At 45.9% G+C, this 24,630-nt stretch overlaps 2 protein-coding genes across 3 annotated transcripts in view; one reads left to right on the forward strand and one right to left on the reverse strand.

Annotated features, from left to right (window-relative positions):
- The first annotated feature begins 1,431 nt into the window (after positions 1 to 1,431).
- On the forward strand, positions 1,432 to 4,065 carry NOB1 (NIN1 (RPN12) binding protein 1 homolog). Of its 2 annotated transcripts, none has more exons than XM_050903976.1 (9): positions 1,432 to 1,509; positions 1,588 to 1,720; positions 1,857 to 1,990; positions 2,062 to 2,133; positions 2,271 to 2,408; positions 2,512 to 2,730; positions 3,079 to 3,176; positions 3,320 to 3,464; positions 3,600 to 4,065. In XM_050903976.1, the coding sequence occupies exons 1-9, from the start codon at positions 1,432 to 1,434 to the stop codon at positions 3,867 to 3,869; spliced, it is 1,287 nt and encodes a 428-aa protein (XP_050759933.1). In that variant the 3' UTR covers positions 3,870 to 4,065. The 2 variants fall into 2 exon arrangements, with proteins under 2 accessions (XP_050759933.1, XP_050759934.1); XM_050903977.1 differs by having other exon boundaries at positions 1,447 to 1,509; positions 2,301 to 2,420; positions 2,569 to 2,730.
- A 7,327-nt stretch (positions 4,066 to 11,392) lies between these two features.
- Positions 11,393 to 24,630, reverse strand: part of NFAT5 (nuclear factor of activated T cells 5) — a 70,494-nt gene continuing 57,256 nt past the window's right edge. The window contains exons 7-14 of the mRNA XM_050903984.1: positions 24,096 to 24,230; positions 23,869 to 23,921; positions 22,313 to 22,445; positions 21,590 to 21,667; positions 18,016 to 18,164; positions 15,072 to 17,508; positions 13,611 to 13,857; positions 11,393 to 12,692 (exon numbers count right to left, since the gene is read on the reverse strand). Coding sequence (XP_050759941.1) covers positions 13,619 to 13,857; positions 15,072 to 17,508; positions 18,016 to 18,164; positions 21,590 to 21,667; positions 22,313 to 22,445; positions 23,869 to 23,921; positions 24,096 to 24,230 — 3,224 coding nt within the window. The 3' untranslated portion in view covers positions 11,393 to 12,692; positions 13,611 to 13,618. The remainder of the gene's footprint in view (positions 12,693 to 13,610; positions 13,858 to 15,071; positions 17,509 to 18,015; positions 18,165 to 21,589; positions 21,668 to 22,312; positions 22,446 to 23,868; positions 23,922 to 24,095; positions 24,231 to 24,630) is intronic.

A 24,630-nucleotide genomic window follows, 5' to 3' on the forward strand; every position in this document is an offset into this window, starting at 1 on the left:
TTTTGCTCTTCTCCAGCCGTCCCCCACGGCGACGCCAGCCTCACCAGCCCCACCGCCCTCTGCCAGCTCCGCCAGAGAAGGCAATTTGGGGTTCGTTAATCGCCGAGTGTTACCCGTCACAGAGGCATTCCCACTTCCCAGCCCTCGCTCCGCACACGTGTCCCCTCGCAGCCCTGCCGCTCTCCCCCATTCCTGCTGTACCCCAGCGCCGGGGCGCAGACCAGAGCCGCTGTGACCCTGCCCTGCGCTCGCAGACTGGCCTGAGCGTCCCACCACAGAAGAGGGCCCCGGGCCGGACCGGCCGCCGGTTTCCTCACTGCACCCTCCACGTAAGGTGACAGCAGAGACCCGTCCCGTTTGGGCTGCGTTTATCCTTTTTACCTTTAAATCTTGGCTCTTTTTCCCACTTTCTCTCTTCCTGATTCTACATCATTTCGCTATCGCTCACTTTAACGTCCCTGGCCCCGTTAAATACCTCTCATCTATCAGAACCCCCCTCTGCGTTCCGTGCCGTTCCCCAGGCACAGCTTTCCTCTCCGACCGGCCTTCTTCCGCTCCCGCACGCTCCACCGGCTGCTCGCACCCTTTGCCGAGCCGGTCTGCGACCGGTGCGGGCCTGGGGCGCTCCCTCACCGGCACACAGCCGCGCAGGGTTCCCTTTCGAAGGTCGAGGCCTCCCCTCCCCAGCTCCTCCTGGGGTTCCCGTTGCCGACGGCCCGGCCTCGCCTCCCGGGGAAGCGGGCAGCCCTGCCGCCTCCCTGCTAACGCAGGGTTTACCCTCGGGGCCGCAGAGCGGCGGCGGGGCCGGGGCAGCAGTCCCGGGAGCCGGGCAACACCACCCACCGCCGCCACCGGCACCGGGTCTTGCCCCGTAGCTGGAGCCGGGGGCCGGTTCGCCCCGCACAACAGAACCGGGCCGGGCAGCGACGGCCGCCGGAGAGGGCGAGAGTGGACAGAGCGCCCCCGCCACGGCCGGGCTCCGCGGGCCGCGCCCGCCGCCTCGGGGGCACCGCGAAAGGGAGGCGGCGGCCGGGGCAGCCCTCCCCGCAGACCCCGCCGCCCCGGGCCGGGCCTCATTTGGCCGGGCCGGTACCGCCCCGGGGCGGGCAAAGCCCGCGGCCGAGCAGCTCCCGGCGCCCGGGACGCCCCGCCAGGCCCTGCCCGTCGGACGGGAGCGCCGGGGAGGGCGGGCCGTCCCGGGAGGCCCCGGCCTCCCCCCGTCCCGTCCCGTCCCGCCGCCCGAGTTACCGGCGACCGCTCCGCTCCCGCTTCCGGCTCCAGCGCCCACCGTCATGTGACACCAGCCCGTCACCTGACCGCGCCGCCCGGAAGCGGTCACGCGGGGCCGCGGCGCCGCCGCTCCCGGCGTGCCCCGCGCGGACTACAGCTCCCAGCGGGCAGCGCGGCGGGGTACGGGTGGCGGCGGGGGCCATGGGGCTGGCGGACATGGCGCGCGTGGCGCACGTCGTGGCCGATACCGGCGCCTTCCTCAGCGCCGCCCCGCTGCAGGTACCGGGGGCGCGGAGCGGGGAACCGGGCGGGGGGGGGGACGGGGACACCGGGCCGGTCTGACGGCGCTGCCCGCAGGACATCGCGCAGAACCTGTACACCGTGCCCGAGGTGCTGGCCGAGATCCGCGACAGGCCGACGCGCCGCCGCCTGGCCGCGCTGCCCTGCGAGCTGCGCCTCCGCCGCCCGCGGCCCGACATCCTCCGCCTCGGTGAGTAACCGGACCGGCCCACCGGACCCCTGCGGCCCGGAGCGGGCCTCCTGCGCCTCGGGGAGGCCCGGCCCGCCCGGCGGCCCGGCCCGGCCTGACGGCTCCCTTCCCTTCCCGGCCCTCCTCCGCCCCGCAGTGACCGACTTCTCCAAGAAGACCGGGGACTACCCCAGCCTCTCGGCCGCCGACCTGCAGGTGCTCGCCCTCACCTGCCAGCTGCAGGCCGAGACCGGCGGCCCCGGCTGCCTCCGCTGGGAGCCCCAGGACAAGGTAGGGTCCCCTCCCGGGGACGGGGCCCCGGCCACGGAGCGCCCCGCCGACCCCCGGTGCTGCCTCCCCAGGTACGGCTCAGCTCCACCCCGCGGCACCCCGAGGCCCCCCTGCACCTCGCCGGCTTCCACCTGCCCGCCAAGGTAAGGGACAGGGACGCAGCGCTCCCAGGTAAGGCGCTGGGGACGGGGCCCTCCAGCCCACGGGGACGGGGATGCAGCCCCGCAGAGCCCACCGGCAGCGGCAGGCGAGGGACCCCCTGTCCTGCGTCCCCCCACAGCACAAGCACCCAGGGAAAGGCCAGCGTCAGCCCAGCCCGGAGAGGAGCACGGTCCCCTCTGAGAGCGACGAGTTCAGCTCCTTCCTCTACTGGCGAGCCCCCCTGCCCAGCATCGAGGAGGAGCTGCAGGAGCTGCTGGTGAGACCCGGAGCCTCTTCTCCTCGCTGTCCTTGCTACCTTGGTTTCTGACCGGAGCGTGCCGCGTGCCGTGTGCCGTAGCTGACTGTCTCCTCCCCTCCAGAAAGCTCAAGCCGTCTCCGTTAGCCCAGAGACCACTGAGGAACACCAGAGCTCTGAGGATGGGGCCAGTGCTGAGGAAGAGGAGGAGGAGGAGGAGAGTGACGACGAGGGCTGGATAACACCCAGCAACCTCAAGCAGGTCCAGCAGGACACAGGGCACTGTGACACTGCTCCCGCCGGCGTCCAGGTCGGCTGCGTCACCACTGACTTTGCCATGCAGGTGGGTGCCGGCTGCTGCCCTGCATGGCCCCGGCTCCAGCCTCGGGAGCACGGGGGGCTGGCGGCGGGGGCTGAGGGCCGATTCTCAAATTACTTAAACCTCCAGGCTGGTTAAAGCAGCACGCTGAGACAGAGGAGCGTGCTGCCGAGTTCCTGGGGCAGGATGAAAGAGCTTTGCGACAGCTCCTTTTATCTTAAAACCAGCCAGTTCTCTCCGTTGCCGAGGCCTTTGCAGAGCCCGTTGGCGTCGCTTCCGTTGGCCTCTGTCGCTGCCCGGGCTGGCAAACCCCGGTACGAGCTCCTGGCAGTCCCAGCTCACGGCATCCCGGTTTCTCTCTCCTCGTTGCAGAACGTGCTGCTGCAGATGGGCCTCCACGTGCTGGCAGTGAACGGCATGCTGATCCGCCAGGCCAGGAGCTACATCCTCCGCTGCCACGGCTGCTTCAAGTGAGCGTGCGTGCCTGGAGTGGCGCTGCCCTCGGCACGGGCACACGGTGCTTGCTGGGGCTGGGTGGATGGTCCTGCTCGTGGGCTAAGCCTGCATGCCATGGCCCGGGGAGCCATAAACCCCCTCTGTACCTGCCTTGCAGGACCACTTCAGACATGACCAAGGTTTTCTGTCCCCACTGCGGTAACAAGACCCTGAAGAAGGTCGCAGTGAGCGTCAGCGATGACGGGAGCCTCCACATGCATTTCTCCCGCAACCCCAAGGTGCTGAACCCCCGAGGGCTCAGGGTGAGTAGCTTGTGAGGGCCAGCGGTCAGTCCTCCGTTTGCTCAGTTCTTTTCTAGAGGCCTGCAGTCATCTTGAAGCCCCTCTGAGCAAGAGTCGCCCCCGAACCGAGTTTAACAACCTCTTTTCTCTTGGCAGTACCCGCTGCCGGCCCCGCAAGGAGGGAAGCACGCCAACAACCCTCACCTGGTGGAAGACCAGCGCTTCCCGCAGCAGCGGCTGTCCCGCAAGGCCAGGCAGAAGACCAACGTCTTCGACCCCGACTACATCGCCGGAGTCTCGCCCTTTGCGGAAAACGACGTCTACAGCCGCGCGGCCAATCTGCAAATCCGGGATGCGGCCCTGGGCGCTGGCCGGAGGCGCCTGAACCCCAACACCGTGACAAAGAAGTTTGTGAAGAGGAGGTGAAGGGCGGGATGTGGGGAAGGAAGCGAGGGAAGGACCATCCGCCCGGGCGTTGCGTGTTGCTGCCCGACGGCTCCGGGAGGGTGAGGCCTCTCCCAGCGCCCTTCCGAAGGCAGCTGCCCTGGGCAGGGGCCGGGCCTTTCCTTCCACGCTTCTCTGGTGCCTGAAGAGCAGCCGTGACTGGGGGTGAGAGTCGTGGGGTTTGGGGGGGCTCTGAGCCGGGGTGGCCTGCCAGAAGTGGCGGGAGCCGGGCCAGGCAGCGGCTTCCCTGCTTGGTCCCCAGGATGCCCCAGGCAACAGCTGCGTGGCTAATAAACACAAAAACCCGTAGCACCGTGGCTCAGCTCTTTGTTTCTGTGGCCACCTGTGCCAGGCTCACGGGCCGGGGTGTGCCTTTCTCTGAGCCTCGAGAGGAAGAGGAGGCTGGGGAGGAAGGGTTTCTCAGGACATTTTAACGAGAGGGGGTGGATAACAAGTGCCTGCAGCAGGGCTGGCAGCTCCAGAAGGGCAAAAGCCAGCAGCAGCGGGTTGCGTTTGCCCCGCTGCAGCACGGCCACGTCTGACCCTGGCGATGGGCGATGCCCAGGGCTGAACGGGGAGGCGCTGGGGCAGCAGGAGGGGCAGTGGCACGGGCTGGTGCCGGGGCAGCACCGGGGGAAAGCCTTTCGGATAAAGCTGCTTAAATTTTTCCCAGTAAAGCATTCCACCCAGCCCTCGGGCGGTAACTGCAGTTTCTTCTTACCCCTGTTGTAGTTTTTCCAAATGCCAAAATTGCTGACCCTGGCCGCCGGCCCCATGGTCCTGCCAGAGGTCACCGTCCCCGCAGGAGGTCAGCGGGAAGGGGGACACGCACCTGAGCCTCAGCCGCCCCAGGTCACTTGTAGCACGTTAGCATCAATACACCAACGATGCAGATAAAGGGGGGACTGTGCTAACATGCACAGAAATTCTGCTAGCGAGGCAGTAACGCCCGGCACCTTGGGTTGGGACTTCTGGCATCGCCTCCCTCGGGCAGAACAACCCCCAGACCATCCTGGGGGGGACCTCTGCATCTCCCCCAGGTCCCTCAGAGACAGAATCCTGCTTCGGGCTGACTATGAAAACAATTTCCTTGAAGGCCAGGTTGCAGGCTGGGTTACGACACCACAAAGGTTACTTTAGACTTAACGCCACAAAGTCGAGAAGAAACACTGCAGTATTTTTTAAAAGCGCAGGCAGGAGACGGTGCCGTTTCTTACGCAGCAGCTCCAGCGGGACACGGCAGCACGGGCTCCTGCCCGCCCAGCGTTTCCTGACCCGAGCGCCATACGGTTGCCAGAGGGGTTGATTCCGTACCAAAGAACGGCACTTTCTCCTGGCAGAGAGAAGATGCCCTTGAAAAAAACACCACAAGACTTTACACTGCAAAATGAAAACTTTCATTGTTTTATTCTTGACTGCAGCTGTTTACAGAAATATAGTTGCGAGTATACAAATGTCCCAATAGAAGCAAAATATTTTTATTTTTTAATATTCAACAAGTTATCACAGGATAGCTAAAAACATAGATGCAAATAAAATATCCCCTCATAGAACAAACTGAAAACACCGGGTATCAGTGCTTTGAAAATCCCAACTACGAAAGCCATATACACAGAAATGCACAAAGGAATATCTGGTGCTACTTTCACATTGCAGGACAGTGGAAGAGGCAGCTCAGCGATCGACCAGTGCGCTCCAGGAACGCACGGCAGAAAGGCGGGTAAGCCACTCGAAGATGCAGCTAGTAACAGAGGTAGAAAGCTCTGCTCTGAAGGTTTTTGGAGCTTACTCATTCATAATGAGCTCAAATGTCAATATTTCCCAATCACCTCATTTCAAATAGTGTCCAGAATAACAAAGCTTCGGGAATACTGTGCTCTACTAAGCAGGATATGTGTTCCCAGTTCTGCAACACCCAGAAGGGCCTCTCTCTCCCCCTCTCCTTTCAAAAGGGAGCTTCCCCCCCCCAGCGCCGTTATCCCGACCTCTGGGACAGCCGTGCTCCTCCGTGGGGACCCACCCGCACAGGGGACACTCGGGCCAGACCTTCCCCGGCGGTTCCAGGGACTAAAAAGAAGCGAAGGCCATTTAACGTCATCTGAACGCAGGACCCTTCGCTAATCCGAAGCCCGGAGCCAGTGCACACAACTGGAATATTTTACAGCGGGCTGCTGCTGGGTGTCGGAGTTGTGGAGTCCGAACCAAGCACTTGCAGAGAGTGTCGGCGAGCGTCCCACAGCAAGCAGGGAAATCCTCGGATTCCTCACCCTTGTCCCAATACACTGGAATGTTACGAGGCCATTTCATGAACCGTAACAGCAAAAATTACAGATCTCTGGGAACAGCGGAGATCAGACCTGCAAACTGATGGCTCACAGAGAAGAAGTGAGGCCATTTGCTTTCCGTTTGGCAGAGGTGCTTTGATAAAGCCTGTACCGGGACAAGGACGTCTATCGATCAACCTCACGTCAAAGCGCAGTGGAACACACCTGATTTGGCCCGAAGAGTCGTGGTAGACAAAACACACGCTCTTGATTTTACGATCTGGATTTCTTTCAGAGAGTTTAATTTCTCACGCAAGCTGTAAGAAATCAGTACAAGTCGGGCAGGGTTCCTCATGGCTAGAAACCAAGGAGAGCTTTCACCAGCTTTCAAGGAGTTTTCTAGATATTGACTGTTGCAGTAAAACATCAGTTAAAAAAAAAAAAAAAAAAATTAAAGATGCCCGCCTTTATGAGAATAAAGAGAAGAGGAATGACAGATTAAGCTTCACCTTCCCAACCCAAACACAACCCAGCTGAGCAGCAGCCAGGATCCTTTGCTATGCAAGAACGATTAATAACCCCCGCTGGGAGAGAGCTGCTGGTGTCAGCCAGGCTCCTCCGGAGCAACACAGCCACCACCGTTCCCTATCGGCACGAGCTGCTGGGAGGCTGAGAATGGAAAAGGTCCCGAAGTCAGGGAGGAGAGCTGGCAGGGGAGCGCACGGATGCCGAAAGCCGGTGCTGCTGCCGCCGCGTTCCCCGAGCCCATCCAGCGGGCAGGCTCTCAACCACGGCTGTCAGTTCTACTGTTTTGCTAAGACCACATCTGCAATTATTAATAAAAAGATATAAAAATACAAAAGTGTACAGCTGTGTTCAACCCATGGATATTAGTGACGTTCACAAGCAGAGCAAGTTTCTGGAGCAACATTACCAACAGCGCCACGTGTACAGTACTGAAAGGTGTTTATCCAACTATTAATGAGTTACTACAAAAACCTTGGAAATAACCTCATACTAAGGAAAAGTAATATTATTTCAGGTTTATAAAAATGTAAATATAACAGTATTCTATGCATGAGTCTACTAATTATTTATATATAATAGATATACGATTCCTCTATATACATATATATAATCCTAGAATATACAGGCATTGCATATTTACATACCTACACAGACTGTAAGAAAGGAAAAGCCTCTCCTGTGTAACCCCTCAGAGCCCCCTACTCGACTGGAGAATGTTACAAGTACGCTTTTACAGGAGCACCTCTGCTGCTGCCTTCTTCCTTGTAGCTACACAACATCGATCACGTTTCCAGGAGCGCCCCGCAACGCTCGATTCCCAGCCTGCAGCGGGCACAGCCCCCTGCTCGCGCGACTCCTGTCACATGCAACTGGCATAACTGGTCTGAATACGAACGTGAAGTGCTCACAATCTATCCCAAAAGACTACTCCAAATTAAAACAAAAACCCCAAACAAAGAAAGCATCTCAGTACTACTAGTTTCCTTTTAGCTTCGAAAATAGTGGAGCTGCCTCCAGTCCTCTGGAACACAAAAACCATCTACTCCTTGAACATAAATTTTGTGCTAATGAGAAGTCACCAGTGATGAATATCTCTTCTTCTCACTTCCCACCCACAACCCATAGCTCAGAGCATGCAGAGCAATTCATTCTCCTCGTTCCTGCTTCTATCACTCAGATAAATGCCCGTAATCCCTTGCACTCCTCTCCTGTAATTACCCTGAAAAAGTAACCCAACAGTTTGCCATGCGGAGGCATGAGATTCAAAACCTGACAGTAAAACGCTTTTCTAACTCTTAATGGATGCGCACGTGCATGCCTGCACGCACACGTACCTACCCTTGGGGGAAACTACGTGCAGCTTTTTTAGTCCCGTAACAACTTTTTTGATTTTGCTTTTTAATAAATCATCTTTCCTGCTACTCAAATAATGATTTAAACTATGTTTTAAGACAAACGCAAGCTTCTGACTTGTTTGGTATTCTTTCTGAAGACTCTGGAAAGATAATAGGAGTAGAAAATCTGTTCAGACAAGTTTTCTTTTTAGAAACTACATCCTAAATCAAAATCACAATAGAAGCTTTAAAAAAAAAAAAAGTTCAACTTATCTAAATTAGGGGAATGTCCACTGATACAGCTGCCCAGACTCTTCGTATTTCCAGTAAAAAACCCTGCCAAAGTTACAAACACTTAACTGTTCATGCTTTGTTCTATCTTAGAACTACATAGGAAGTAACCACCCTGTCAGTAATTAAAAGTAATTATAATAAAATGATCGGTGATTAAACATCCACTTTGAAATAGCAAGGCTGAAATTATTTCTCGAACTATTTTTATGTTAAAATAATAGCAAAGCATTTGGCTTGAATAACTGCTGAAAGATCAGACAGCGAAGAGGCAATAACAAAACATGGACTTGCTAATTAAGCACAAAGCACCAATAACTTCCTGCCAGAGGAGATATTTAGCTAATAACTGTGTACTATGTGTTATTCATAGGATTTTTTTTTTTTTTAATATATATATACACACAGTGTATGAGCGGACAAGAGAATGTATGCAGAAGTCACGACTGGTGGCTAGCAGGTACGTCTCCCTAGATTTTAATCTGTGCCAACAAATCGCTGTTCTGTAAACCACCAGGCGCCAGGGACGCTGTGCAGATAGCGGCCCACAGGTGCCTCAGGGGCACATCCAGCTGAAGAGCAGAGCCCACATTTAACGTGGAGGGTTAGATTGCACGGTTCTTTTAAGAGCGAGCTCAAGCAGCAGAAAAAACAAGAGACGGAAAACCCATCCCAGCAACGCAGCTCTGCAGTTTTTCGTTTTTCACCTAGTAATATCTTCTGTACTTCATTGCTGCTTTGTGGGTATGATAGCAACTTCCCCTTTACAATAACGTCAGGAACTTTAAATTTAGAGAGACTAGTATCTCAGTATCTTCTAACTCTCTCAACCAAAATGGACTAGACATGATGCCACCGCCTCATCTCTGCAGGCAAGCACTCCGCCTGCTCGCGGCTAGCAGGCACGCCAGCGTCAGCATGCAGAGGAGTAAACACAGGGATTAAAAAAAAAGCAGAGTAAGCTCCAATGATCAGTATCAACTGCTTAAATTACAAAAGTAAGTGTTCAGGACTCTGACGAAATACAGATGTGGCTCACACCGTTCTTGGGTCTTTCTGCCATGAAATCCCGCAGCCTGCCTTTAAGCTCTGTGTTGGCTTAGCAAACCTCTCTCGAGCCTCTGTAACAGCTGTCTGCAAGCAGCAGTTCAAGCACTGATCAACCGCTGAGCAATCTCTTCCTTCGTAAGACAAATACTTTTTGTAACCAAATCACGTGTTCAAAGTGTTGTACATTTAACAATTGACCTAAAATGAAGGAGATAAATTTAACACAAGAAAAGAAAGGTGTTATCCAGGAGTGAAAAATGGGATAGCACAGCCCTTTTTTTTTTTTTTACATTTTTTTTTTTTAAAACATTTTTTTTTTCTCTTCTCTTCATAAGCGACCTAAAATACGCACACAATTCAAACATACCCTTCCCCTGGAGCTGTAGCAGTCTTGGTATGAAGTTCTCTTTTGGACACCCATCTTGTGAAATGGAGAATTGGTCCCTGGTGACTTGGCACTGACCGACAGCGCTTCAACGTAAGGATACACCCCTTCGGAACAATGGAACAAACTGAAGCAGCACACAAGTGAATTTATCATTCCTATTACTTCTTCTGTGTATGAAGGCCCCAGCTGACACCCAACAGCTTGTCCTGGGACTGCAATCCTGCAAAAGCCACCAGTTCGTTTTCGAATAACTGGCTATCGACTTCCACGACCATCTGGAAGTTGTTTCGGTCCATAATTCTCAGTCTTCTACATAGCCTCATATAGCATTTAGTCAATGCTGCAAGATTGCTGTTTTCATGTCATGAACCATAACAAGATTTTGTTAATATTTTGTCTTAGCAGGAGGAAAGGAGGAAAAAAAAAAAAAAAATCACAGAAAGAAAAAGTATGGTTCAGGGTTAAAGCAGCTCTGGACATTATGAAGCAGGGAATTCTTTTTATCATGATTAAAATTTTAAACATTTTAGCATAATCATAAATTAAGAGTTAAAACACAGAGGCGCTAATAATAAAATATTAAATAGACAATGATAGTGGATAAAAGCTGAATGGCTCATTCTGAATGAAACCCCATTATTTTATATACGCCTAAATGCCTACGGGTTTCCTGACTAGATTGTATTGCTGAGTGACAGACACATCAAAACACACAGTGAAGCTTCTCATAGCCAGTTGGAACAATAAATTGCCTGATGGAATGGCGAGAGATGAACAAGTTATTTATGTTGCAAAAAGTACTTAAATACTCAATAAAGACATAACAAACCCCACCCCACCCCACTGTTATCAGACGCCACGTTGTGGTAGAACATCAGACAAACTCACAAATTTACCACAAAAATGTGTGGCAAAAAGAATATTTTATATATATGTATATATATAAATTTTTATATTTATGCCAATGTACTCACTCAGTACAAATAGCAAAATAGTATACCATTTCCTAAATACAAAATATAGCTTTCCAAAAAAATGAAACACACATTAGATATAAACCATCCAAAACTTGAACGATTGAAAACTGTATTCAAAATTAAATGACCCAGAGCAGGTCTCTTTCTGAAAAGTTCCCTTCATATCGGCAAGAAGCCTTACTACTGAAAACGTAATTCAATGCCTCTCAATGAGAGAGAGAAAGAGAGAGACAGAAAGAGAAAGTGAACGTTATGACAGACCGACAAACAGGAAAATCCATTAAAACGAACAAAAACTCTATACGGCTCAACTAAGCACACACGTTAAGGGAAAAACACACAGTAAACAGACTAGAGTAACTTAAAAACCATTTACAGACTATTCTTTGTTATTTAAAATAACAAAAATGAAAAATGACATGATACCAACTACACTCTACCAAGGCATAATAGCCATACATGACAGCTGTTGGGCTCTAACTGCAGCAACAGCTTTCTACGTGCAGAAGGAGAAGAAACAAATATCTGAATGAGGCTGTAGTGAGATATCACAAAACTGTCCGGATAGTTGGAGCACCCAAAAAATTCACATGCCTCACAATACAACTGCATGGTCTGGAGTGGGTTGGGTTTACATTCTGTAACATAATTTTTTTTTTTTTTTTTTTTTTAATTGAGACATGACAATCTAGAAACTAGACTTGGGGACTGTCGGTAGGAAAAAAAAAAAATCACTTCAAAACTGCAATGAGCTCAATATGCTACAAAGAGGCAACAGCTCAGGATGAAGTGAAATTTTTAAGAATGCTTAAAAATGATGTAATTTGCCCCCTCCTTGGAGTAAAGTCAAGCTGAAGATTTACATCAGTACCAGCTGGAAAATGACTGGTTAAGGGGGATTCCTGCATTTAGAAGGTGGTGGAGAAATTGCTTCCTCTTTCCTTAATCCTTGATTATTTGTCAAAGCTTCTACTGGCTAAGCAATTTAATGCCACGGATTCCTAAAAGCTGCTTCTGATCTTTAAAGCCAGTAGGATATTTATGTCTTTTTTAAAAATGCAATATGAAACTGAGGGAGAGAGAAGGAAAACCATGAAAAGAATGAAAGGGAGAAGGCTGGTTTGAGAATGGGTAATGCAGCTTTACAGAGTTCTAACCCATACAGTCAGAGTGAGAGACACAGAGGAGTTCTTTCCTCAGCCAGGCAGAATGTTCTTTTCAAGTTGAAGGTATTTGAGAGGATAAGATTTTAAGAGCAAAATTTAACTGAAAGTTCCCCTTCATTTCTTCGTTTTGTTAGAGCCACCAAACCCTTGCTCTATGCACAGTTACATGTAAGAGACATGGAAAACCGTTAATCACATTCTCAGATGGCAAGCACCCACCTCTGGCTATCTACAGCAGCAAGCAATTCTCTGCTTGCTTATTACAGTTATCAATATTTTTCACTGCCGCCTACTGCAATTAACAAACCGCAGTATTAGCTCTCCCACTCAACTGTAAAACATGCGATCCCTTCACTTACTGACAGCTATGAGTCCTGGCTCATGTCACAGGCATTTCATGTTTCTGCTTCACAAGCTTTTCTAGTAAAAAGAGGGGATGTGAAGAAGGAAGAGGAGGGAAAAAAGTAAACGTGGTAACATGTATTACCTTCTAACAACAATAACAACTGACCAGATATGCTTTAAATTCAAAGAGCGCCCCACTGTTAATGAGGTTTAGGAATCTGGTAACAGTACAATCCCATGCCCTAGTAAAACAAAGCATAGCTTTTCAGCATTATTGGCACTACAAATCCCAAATACTATGGTCATAGCCTTAGGTGCTAGACGCTGCAATTGGCCACGTGTGTGCTCTTTAGAGAAGAGGGCCACTTTTTGACAGAAGTAATCAGTTCCACACAGCCTAGTCCAGAGTCGGAAGGTCTGAGAGGATCTGGGAAATCATCACTTTTTCTCTTCACAGAATTTCTGCAGGAAAAAGCAAGCAAGCAAAGAAGTTAGGCATAACTAGCACAAATCATCCTCTTACTTCTAGGTAGTTCCTTCATCTTGAAAGCGTTCTTCACAAGCAGACGTGAAACTATGAGTATCAGAATGCAGCATTCTTCCATAGAGCAGGATTGCTCTCGTTCCACGCTTTATTTTTATTTTTTAAGTTCATAACTTCATCTACAAACCAGTTTAGATTAGAAAATGAAGTGTATCACTGAAGTGAAACTTATGGGGGATTTAAGGACAGCACGACAGTTAACTACAGCCAAGTTACACACTGTGGACAATACTAGATTCCAGAGTCCTCCTGGTTCTTGGTACTCATTTGCAGTCAAAGCTTCTTTCACCTCTCTGAAAAAGGCACCTTCTAAAAGCAGAATGTTTCCTAGTAACAGCTGATTGCGGCAGCTCATTTTTAACAAAGACTCAGCGTGTGGCACACTCTCAATAGTCGCCATATTCTACCGAAACTTGTTTTCACATGACGTTATTGTAACCCAGGGGGCAACTGCAGAATAGCGCAGACTTGAGGTGTTATTTACTCAATAAGCCTTAAGTTTTTAACTACAGTCATATTTCATAACGCTTTTATCTGCCAAGCTGTCAGTGATCTACTCTCCTTCCTAATAAAGTACTAGACCGTCACAGCAGATGACAAAACATACAGCAATTGAACAAGACAACCCGGTCTCAACCAACTGTTTCATACAAATTCTGACCTCTGACTGTTTTTAATAACTCTTCATTCTAGCCACTGGTATTATATTCTTAATTCAGTATTCCTGGTATTTTAGCTGACCTCTTAAAGCATGGCGATACACTCCGAAGTAAAGACTTACTGAACAAAAGTATGCGTGGCAGGAAAGAACCCAGAAACCCAAACACCTTACTTACTTGAGTAATTAAAACGAGCCAGCCATATTGTTCCCCTGGTTTTGCAATGACACAAGCAGATCATCTATTTTCTCAATATTCTGATTGGTTGCCATAGCTGAAGGTAGTGGCGAAGTCTCAGATATCTGCTGGGAGAGAAGCGTTGGCACTGCTGCTTGTCCTTCGCTCTGTGGCTGACCTGGCTGACTTATAGCCATCAACTCATCCGGCAACGTAGCTGGTCCAGAAGTTAGCAGCTGGCCACAGTCTGTTAAGCAGTAAGTGAAGAACAAAGGACCATTTAAATTAGGTTAATACATGCAGTGAATTAGCCAACTTCTTTACATATATCCATATTCATTATAAACTGTGCAGAAAGTTACGTGCACTTTTGTTCACATGACCACCTTTGCTCACCACTCCCTCAGGGTATAAGCAGAGCTTCAAGGTGTACATATCAAATCTATGGACTCTTTACTATGACCAAACACTATTAACACCCCAGAGGACAACACTTCCCTAGAAGAAAAACAAAATGCGTAGCATAAGAAAAGCGTTGAATATGCCCATTCTTTGTCTTTCTTAATCACAGATGTGTCTTTTTCAGTTCAGCCAAGGTATCCACCAGCTCCTTCTATAAACCTGCACATTGTGCCTCGCCTCCTACCATCAGCATTCTCTTCAGCTTCACGGGAAGGCTTGGCTGTATATAGCCTGATTGTCAAAGAGTTCATACAGCAAAGCACATACTCAGGTATAACCACAGACCACGTACACAGCTACGGCTTTCTGTCCAGATCTTTTATAAGCTGTTGTAATCATCATCTGCATCTGTTACTTCTGGAGCTTCACAGGTATGTACAGCCCTTTACAGACAGATGAAGGGATCTACGTCCCAAAGAACTTGTCACAGAGGCTAGATTCAGAGATGAAATACGGAAAAGTGCAGGCTTATAAAGTTAAAGGGGTTTCAAATACACTTCGATAGACACTTTTCTGGACTACGCAGCTTCAAAAATTTTTGCTTTTCTTCAACCATGTGTGGAGAAAGCCATTGCATAAATTGTGGAAACCAAATGCAGCAAGAGAAAGGTTAGTGGAGCTGTCTTAAGAGAGCATAACTTTTTTTTTTTAAAAACATGTGCGTACATGTATTTTATATATTATTTGTGTTATTAATAATATTTTATATGTATACTTATTTCTGTATAGATATACAGACAATTCTAAGGTGGTTTTGTCACATGTTAATCCCAAGTATAAGACGACCAACAGGTATTTAAGCTAAGAGTTCTCAGGCAAAATCAGCAACATTCAGAGCAACATGATGAGTATGTATATTCTCAATTGTAGTGCTACATTACTTATTCCAGAATTTTATTTTTTTTGTAAATAACTTAGAATTGAACAATCATTGTCTTGTGGACTCCAATGAGTAGCTCTTCCAAATTGTAAACTCAGAATGGGGCATCTATCACTTACTGTTTTGAATGCCAAACAGGAATATTCCTGATGTTTGCTGAGATGAAGCAGGAGAATTCTGCAGCTGGTTGATAGCACCTCCTGCTGTGTTGTGAAATAAAGAAGCTTGTTGCTGTGGAGGAGAAGCAGTTCCTTGCATTCCTGCCATGCTGTTTTGAGAAGAGTACATAGGAGACTGCTGCAGCTCTTGCTGGCTCATACTATTCTGCAAGGCAGACATGGAAGCTGAAGAGATGAAGAGGGTGACTTGTTGCTCTTGAGAACTTGGTGACCCTTGGACCAACTGAATCTGGGGTGAGTTATGGAAGATGGCTGGCTGCTGTGCTTCAGCCTGGTTGGATCCAGGATTCTGAAGAGAAGACACTGTAGTCTGACTCTGGAATTGCATGGGCTGCTGCTCCTGGTTCATCGATGCCATGTTAGTCTGTGGATGAAAAATGGACTGGCCTTGTTGCTCCTGATTGGTAACTGGGTTTTGATTTGGATTGAAGATCATGTTCTGCTTTTGAGAAGCAATTGTACTCATTGCATTTTGATTACTGAACATCATGTTCTGCTGTTGCTGCTGCTGCTGTTCTTGAGATGGAGGACTACTCTGAATAGCAACTATCGAATGCTGAGGCTGGAAGATAGCTCCTTGTTGGTTCTGAGGAATTGAACTGGACTGGATGGAGCCTAACGACACTTGAGACTGAAACAAACCTTGCTGAGCAGGCTGAGTCTGGGGCTGTTCTTGGGGAAGCATAGAACTCTGGATATGAGAGATCTGTGTCTGCTGTTGGAAAGAAGTCTGCTGTTCAGTGTTTGTTGCTGTCTGAAGAGGAGAAATGGAATTTGGGCTTGTAAAGAATGACATCTGTTCCTCCTGAGTTGCAGGGTTGCTCATTGAACTCTGGGAAAGGAACATGTTGGCAGATTGCTGGTCTTGAGGAACTGAAGAGCTCTGTAATACACCCATGGCATTCTGTGAGTGGAACATTGGAGGCTGCAGTTGGTCTGAGGAATTAGTACTGGTCTGGTTGTGGACAATGGAATTTGGACTGTGAAAAATAGAGCCTTGTGTTTCCTGTGATATATTCTGAGTATCACCAATAGGATTCTGAGAGTGAAAAAGCTGAGCTTGTGAATGTGGAGACTGCTGCATAAAGCTTCCCGACTGAATAGACATGATTTCTCCACCTTGCTGGAACAGACCACCTCCTTGTTGCTGAGTTCCACTTGCCTGAACAGTCATCATGTTTTTGGTAGATGAAAAGAGATTAACTTGAGATTGACTTTCTCCACTATGCTGCATTTGAACCATGGTCTGAAATACAGTACTTTGCATCTGTTTACTCTGTCCTGAAGCTTCTTCTCCATCTGCAGAATTTGATGCCTGAAACATAGTAGGTCCATTGTTGGAGACCTGCTGCTGAGCACTAGGAGTAGTCTCACTTCCAGAAACACCAGGAGATGAAGAGAATAATTCACACTGCATTTGCATGTCTTCGCTTGTTGATAACCCACTCATTATGTGAGAAGCCTGCTGGTAAACAGGGGACTGTTGCAGGGCTCCATTCCCTGAAGTTGTTGAAGAGAACAAATCAGACTGCATCTGTGTTGCAGCTTGGCAAATGTTTTGTTGGATTCCTATCACCATCGCCGCGGAAGTCTCCATCGCCTGCTGCTGCTGCTGCTGCTGTTGTTGCTGTTGATTGGACAATGCATTTTCAGGCTGTGAGTGAACATTTTCAGCCCGTCCAGGCAAAAGGTTCTCTGGTCTGGAATGGACAGCTGTGTCTGATGAGGAAAATATCCCAGGATTTACAGTATTTTGTATCTGGCTAACTTGCTGAAAGATGTCTGCATTTAGCTGATCTTGAACATCCTCACTGCTGTCTGAACCAGAAAATAAAACAGAAGATAACTGCTGTTGAGCTTCCAATACCTGTTGCACCAAGTCAACATTTCTATTGCTGCCAGTGGCAGTGTTTGTTGGGAAATTTCCAGCTTGCAGTTGCTGTATAGTGTTCTGTAACTGACTCACGCCGCTTGCTGATGAGAAAATACTGGATGAAATCTGTTGCTGCAATGCCTGTGCTGGTTCTGAGAGTGTAGACTGTTGTTGTTGTGATGCGTCAGTTAACTGTGACAAAGTGACCACTGTGCCATCTGATTGCAAGACTTCCCTGGTTTGGGAATCTCTTGTTTGGAACTGTGCAGCTTGCTGCAATAATGCATCACTGTTCTGCAGCTGACCCGAAGTAGAGACTGCTGAAAAGCTACCAGGCTGGGAAATGTCCTGTGTTTGGATAGTAGTTAGTGTCTCTGGATTATACACCTTCGGCTGTATTTGTTGCTGGTTTTCATTTTCAGAAGGTAAATGGGAAGCAGAAGTTGATATGCCGGACATACTGTTTTCCAATGTTTGTTGAGTTGGTCCGACCACATTTGAAGCCTGAAAAGAGCAATACATTTAGCAATTTGTGAGCTTACTCAGGTTATGCTTATAAAACTTCCACCAATCCACTACATTCAGGAAAGATCAGACGGCAGATTTGATGGCTATGTATCTTTCCATACATAACCAAACAAGTAAGCAAATGACTAGCAGTGGAAATGCTACTTCAAGGAAGGAGTCAAGGTACAATTTAATGAAAGCAATGCTAGGAAGTGATTATAATAATATTCTTACAGTAATTTACTAGTTCTATGTTACAGATCAAAAAAAATTCATCATAGTATCACTAAGCAATCTGTTTGAATGCAGGAACAAGGTAAGTTAAAATAATAGAGAATTTCCTTCGAAAGTAATCATGCTCTGTGATCATATGTTTTGCCCAGACCGACCTCGGACATGACATTTTCCCTGTGTGTTACTCTTCTCCACTATTAGAAGATGGACTGATGGGTAGACGTAACTAGACTATTAAAGCTAGTATCTTCAGATCACAGTCAAACTTACCTTGAAGACAGGGGGAGATCTTTTTTCTGCACTTACTTCCATTGGAGCCACGTCTTCATTCTTAATCATACTGCTTGGCATGAGTGGAGTTATCAAGGCACTAGGAAGAATGTTTACCTTCTCCAGGTTACAACCAGTGGCTTTCACTGCTGCAGTCACAAATAAAAATAAACGGAGGGCAATGGAATGTTAACATTCACTATACGAAGAGTGGGTTTCTAGTGGTGGCCAGCTTCCCATTTTACTTTTCAGCCCTACCATAAGAGCTCTCATTCTCATATAAGACGGTAACATGCAGAGAGATCATTGCAAACATTGGACTACTTCAAACAATCCTAGAAAACCTGAAACCTTCAAAGGTTATTTTTAAGACTAACAGCAATGCCATAGTTTTGTTTTTCTTCCATTTTGTATCTTTCTAGACCAGGACAGCCATCCACCAACTGCTTAAACTACAAACATAGAAGCTTAAGACATCTTTCCACAAATTATCAGATTTTAAACTTTACTGCACTTTAACTGTACAACTCCTCTATTTCATTTTGAAAAATGTCTGTTTTCAGATAACCTTGTGGACAGAGTGCTCAAAGCATTCAGACTGTATTTTTGCTCTGTTAGAGGCCTAGTCAAGCAAAAACTTGATAAATCTGCATGCCAGCTCTGTAGCAAGAGCAAGTTGGTTTTTTGCCTTTGCAGTGCCTATTTGTTCTATTTCTTTTAAAGTAGAAAGGTGGCTTCTTAAAATGAATTAGATCTTTTTAGTTTGAACTTTAATTTTTCCTGATCCACATAAAAAATATTACATAAGCTATCTGAGATCTCTGCTGTAAATGAAATTAACTTTCTTGATTTCAAATACTGCTGAATTTGAGCTTAAAACAAACCAATGGGAAAGCCTGTAAAACCCATAGTTCCATAAGTACTTTTAAGTAAATTAAAAAATTAATCTTCAACATAAAACAACAGATGTCCATGCTTTAAACAAATTTAAGTCTTACAAAAACACGGCAGTAAAATTTCTGCAAATTTATATCGACAGTATGCCATGTCCTCAGCAACAGTCCTTGTGTGTTTATTCTGTGTAAAGCCAAAGACTCTCTCCTGAAATGTTATTTTCTGTCTTCAGCAATAAATTCTCAGCAGTGAGTATGGCAACAGTTGTCAATATACTGACAGTCAAATAAACTCTTTCCCTCTTTCTGTTAACTCACAGGTTTGGGGTGGCTCCAGAAATACAAGCCCCGTGACCTGACGTGTTGGGCTGTGCTGCTGGCAGGGAAGGCAATTTGAGTGAGACTACTCTAGAATACGTCTGCTTCAGGACAGCTAGTCATACAGTGTATTTAAAGACAGCAGTCAGTATTTTTCTATACCGTAGTCACAATTTATAAGCTTTTCTCTTCTACGTGCTTAATCATGTTGTGTTCATCAGAAACAATTAAAAAAAATTTATGTAAGTAATTTAAAAGAATCCCAATGGTATACAGATTAGATTCTAGCAATGGTATGTTCGTTCACAGTGACATACTTGGTTGGAAGAATGAAAAAAAAAAGTGAGATTAATAATGATAAAGAAGTTTCAAAAGCAGAGAAACACTGTTGGCTTTGGTCTTTTACTATGTTTTTGTAATACACTTAGTTTAGAACTTCTGAATAGTTACCATCTTATCAAGGCATACACACCCTCTTTCCCTTTTCTCCAACTGGAAACTGAAACCATCATTAACCACTTAAAAACAATGCTCCAGCACTACTTCAATGTTAGAAGGCAAAGACCTGAACTACACGGTTGTCCATCTTCCTCAAGTTTTACAGAACAGCTTAGAATTATAAATTTGTTGTCTTGAAACGTAACTTGTCATTGAAGTCTGTCAAATCTGCGGACCCTTAAAATGTCAAGAGCTAAGAATCTTTGGGAAGGCACGTTTTGGTTATTTACATATGCAGATGCTGTAATAGAAATTATTTTAAGGAATATTCACAGATACCTGAGACAAAGATTAAAATTGCCTGTGATAGGAAGAGACAGGCCCTGTAGCTCAATACATAGCTGTACATGTCCCTGGCAGCAACAGTTCAGTCTATTTGGCCAGGGCTGCTGGAAATTATGCCACTTAAGAAATTATGAATTCTAGGATTTTGCTCCCAGTGAAAGGAAACAGGACGGAAGTAACATCCCACTGGATCCCCACTGGTCTTTATCGTTTCAGAACAGTGAGGAAGGACGGGCTGGGACGTATGCAGAGAAAGTACATAAAGCAGACAAAATTGTCTGACCTCTGGTTCGTGATCAACCTAGAGTAGAACAGGCACAGGAATGAACCGTCAAAAGAGAGCTGGCTAGCAGAAAACCCACACAAGAAAGTAAATTAAGATTTATCGCATAAATTAAATGGAGGACATGAAGCAACAGAAACAGCACATTGTGTTCTTATGAACAGCAGATGTTCTCCTGAAGCAGTTGGTATCTTCCCTTGGTTAAACCTCCATACTAAATTAGATGGATGTCAGGCTTGCCCTGATACATTAGTTATTATTTTCCTCATCTTTTTAATCTTGCTACTAGAAGTCTTACCAGTCCTTCTATCAGCTTGTTTCATTGCCCTAAATATTTGTGCATATTTCTCCTCCAAACACTCTCTGCAGGTTTAAACTCATCATATCTTCTATCATCCTCCCCAACAAGTTGTAAAGTCAACGTGTAAATATATCCCCTGCCAAGACCAAGCTATTAACTTCAAACATGAGCTTCATGATTTTAACCTGAAGCTAAGGATTCCTATCAAACTTGTGATCACATTGTTAATTTGCTTACCTTTCAACTTGCTTTCACCAGAGCAGGCTATGGAAATTTCCATTAACCTTTGTACACTACCATAGTTTTAACAATCAACTAAGAAACATTTCCTTCCTCTACTTTATTTCGATATCGGAAGGATCAATTCACTTCACACTTAAAAACCAGGCAAACCTAAAACTCGCTCCCTTGGAACAAAACGACAAACTTTGCACGGACAGGAAAAAAAAACCCCTCACTGAAGGGAGTAAGCTGAAATTGCCAGAATTAGCATTCTTAACTAGACCCACTGAAAGCAGTCTTACAAAACCACTGGACAGCTTCCGAAAAATACCAAGTTGGCACGTTTGTGTTTTTCAGTACTCAGTTCTTCCCCACCACTACCTTTATGTGTGTTTTTGCTTTAATTAACACTACACAGTTTCTATATCCTTTGTATTAACTGCCTTCTTAGGCTTCTTTCTTTTTTCTTCTTCACTTGCAAGCGTATTAAACAAAGATCAGACTGCAGGGCCTGAGGCATGAAAAACGGGAATTTTTTTTAATACTGTTTTTTGCAAAGTTTTTGTTCTATACTAGCTCATGTTAAAATATACTTAAAGGAATACTGTTCTAAAGTAAAATATTCAGACTCAGAAAACAAACCTCACTGTAAGAATAGGGCCAGATTTTATAAGCACAGACTTATCTTCACAGGATGTCTGATTCATTCCTCCAAATTTGGGTAGGCATTTATAGTTAAATTATTAACAACAACGATAAGAATCAATTTAGTACCTTTTATAGCCTCTTCAAAAGAACAATGTTGGGCTGGGCTGGAGATTTCCTTCTTCACATTAACATTCAGAGTACCAGCTGTTGAGACAAAACACATTGAAAACTTCCTTATGTTAAAACAACAAACAAGCAAAAAAAGCAAAGCAAACCAAAACAGTTACTTACACCTGAAAGAAATTAAGGTTCTTTGAAACCCAGAGAAACATTCCAAGTTGTACATAAACTTGCTGTTTGTGGCTGTGAATGCACCAATGATCACAGTGCCCAAAATATCATTTTCATTTCCAAAAATGAAAGAGCCAGTCAGCCATTGCACTGTCTATTGTAATACAGATAAATAAAAATACAGTCTATGGTCAAACGTTAACATTCCTTACGATAAAGCTTGGTGCTATTTTTTGGTTGTATGTGGTGTACTCTATGTAGTATGTCTACTTTTTTTCCTGCTCAGCTTCATTTTGAACCTTATACTAGAAATGGATGCTACTTTATCAGAAAAGCTGTCTCCATGCAGCTGAAATTTGAGCTACTTGCCACACACGAGAAAAGCCAAGCCTTCAGATTTTGTTATTTAACATAGCAAACCTCACCAGCAAGAGGAGTTTGAAAAGATCCACATTACTTAACATTTCTGCTGTATGGACTAAATACTACGAAATCAGAAATGAGATGCTTAGCAGGTAAAACTGTCCATTCCTTCCCCCAGTTTTCTATTTTACATACATGTATCTGGAGTGTACGTAAATGGTTGCACATCGTGGGATCTTCCAGCATTGGTCACCACATATATTCCCACAGAAACAGCTGAGGTTATTTGCTGGTCATGATATGGTGGCACCTTCACAATAAGGTGATTCTGCAATGCAAAAATAATTTTAAGAAGATCACATTAGAAACCTTACTTCATTACTATTGACCTTAATTGTATTTACATCCATCAAAACAGAGAAACAGACTGATAAAACACCATAAAAAGCAAAGACCTTGGGGGAAACATGATCAAGTTACACTTTCGGTGAAGTAAATTGATAGATAACTTGTGCTAGAAGAGAGATTTGAATAATTTGCCTATATGATGCTTGCTGGCAACTTATAGCTCAAATGGAAGGTGCAGAAAGGAAAGACATATAAAGTCCACTACTTTAAACATAAGCTTATGCCTAATGTGCCTTACTGAGCTGCAATCAGTGTACCACCAAATTCTGCTGGACTCAGACACTTCACTGTCCTGCTGAATCAGGTCTTTGTATTCAGTGTGAACAGATGGAGGACGCAGGTTCATGTTACACTTTAGTGGATTTAACAATGAGCAGACATCAAAAAAGAGGCCTGCAATCCTTCATCAACAGTAATAGCGATGAGTGATCTGTCTATTCCCCAACTACCTGTCTAGCCCACTAGAAGTGAGAAATCATTTCTACCAGTGCATGCACAGAACACTGCCTTCAGAGATGGGAAGCAAGATGACGTTTGTCAGATGTCATTTACATCTGGTAATTTCTCTAATTTCAGTCCAATAGTCCATGAAGACACTTAGTTGTGTCAAAAAGAATAAACAAATATTTTGTAAAACATTTCAGAGCGGAACAGAAATTCAGCCAGGTATAAAGACTATGGCGTACACACAATTTATTTCCGCTCAGTAGTAATCTAACGTATCCTTAGGAAAGCTACTGGAAAAATTGTATTAGGCCTTTTAATTACATTGTACGTAAGGGCAAAGACTTGCTCACCAAGTTCATATACCACACTCCTACTGTGGTATCTAAGTTCTCAATTAGAAATTGAACAATGGTACTGGTGGTAACGCCACAATGACCACAGAATCATAGAATGGTTTGGGTTGGAAGGGACCTTAAAGATCACCTAGTTCCAACCCCCCTGCCATGGGCAGGGACACCTTCCACTAGAGCAGGTCGCTCCAAGCCCCATCCAGCCTGGCCTTGGACATTTCCAGGGAGGGGGCATCCACAACCTCTCTGGGCAACCTGTGCCAGTGCCTCACCACCCTCACAGTGAAGAACTTCTTCCTTACATCTCATCTACATCTACCCTCTTGCAGTTTAAAGCCATTACCCCGTGTCCTATCTGATATTCTACCAGACTCACTAAAGAACTTGTCTGAAGAAAAGGAATATTATTTCTAGAAATGCCCATGAAGAGGGAAAGGCCTATTTGATTTTTCTTTGGAAACAGAGTTGGAGTCTTTTTTTATTTATTAAAATATAATAATAAAAATAATAATAATAAAATAGTAATAATAAATAACACAGAAGTACCTGATGAAATAATTCCATGTCTATTTCAGCTTCTGCCTTCCAAGAATTCTCATCTACATGAAAGTTAAAAAAGCATAATTTACTGCACATCCATATAAAGCAATTTATTGTAGTGCCTTTGATTCTGCTTCTCAGTTTGCTCTCTGCAACTAAACTTTATCAACCAATGTAAACCCAAATGTCATGCTCTCTTCAGCACCCCAAGCCATTACTGCTTTCACACTAACCAGAAACATTCTCTTGGAAAATCACTTTTGTTCCCTTTAGAAAGTTCTTGCCAATCAGAAAAACTTCCTCTTCACCCTTCACTGAACAACTGTGCAGACTTTTCTTTAGGATCTCTGGAACTCCTGCTGGTTGAGCTGCAATTGAAGACACACATAGTTTGAAATCAAGAAAATATCAACATCTAAAACAAAAAGCTTTTACTTACAGGATTATAAAGGAAATAACAAAATAATTCCTGAGCTTCTTCACTTACTATATCATTCATGACAAAACTTTTCAGAAGATAACCATTTCTGTTATTTCCCCACTAAAGGTAATGACCTCAGAAAAATCACACGCAGGTAAGCAGTAATATTTACATTGAATAATCTTTTCCCTTTTCTCCTGCATTTATTAAATCTTCAAAACAAAACTTTCAGTGTTTGAGCTAAAGCTCAAGAAGCGTTCAGAAAATAAGAAAATTTGGTTCTGTAATTTCCTGGCATAGAGCGTGACAAACAAATGCATCAGCCCTTAGATACAGCTGAAGCATAC

This window comes from Gymnogyps californianus, chromosome 12 (assembly GCF_018139145.2).
Source record: "Gymnogyps californianus isolate 813 chromosome 12, ASM1813914v2, whole genome shotgun sequence".
NCBI lineage: Eukaryota > Metazoa > Chordata > Aves > Accipitriformes > Cathartidae > Gymnogyps > Gymnogyps californianus.

Coding starts and splice junctions, on each gene's coding strand:
- NOB1 (XM_050903976.1), top strand. CDS start 1,432: ATGGGGCTGGCGGACATGGCGCGCGTGGCGCACGTCGTGGCCGATACC. Junction 1,991..2,061: donor GCTGGGAGCCCCAGGACAAG/GTAGGGTCCCCT, acceptor CTGCCTCCCCAG/GTACGGCTCAGCTCCACCCC. Junction 3,177..3,319: donor CGCTGCCACGGCTGCTTCAA/GTGAGCGTGCGT, acceptor CCTGCCTTGCAG/GACCACTTCAGACATGACCA.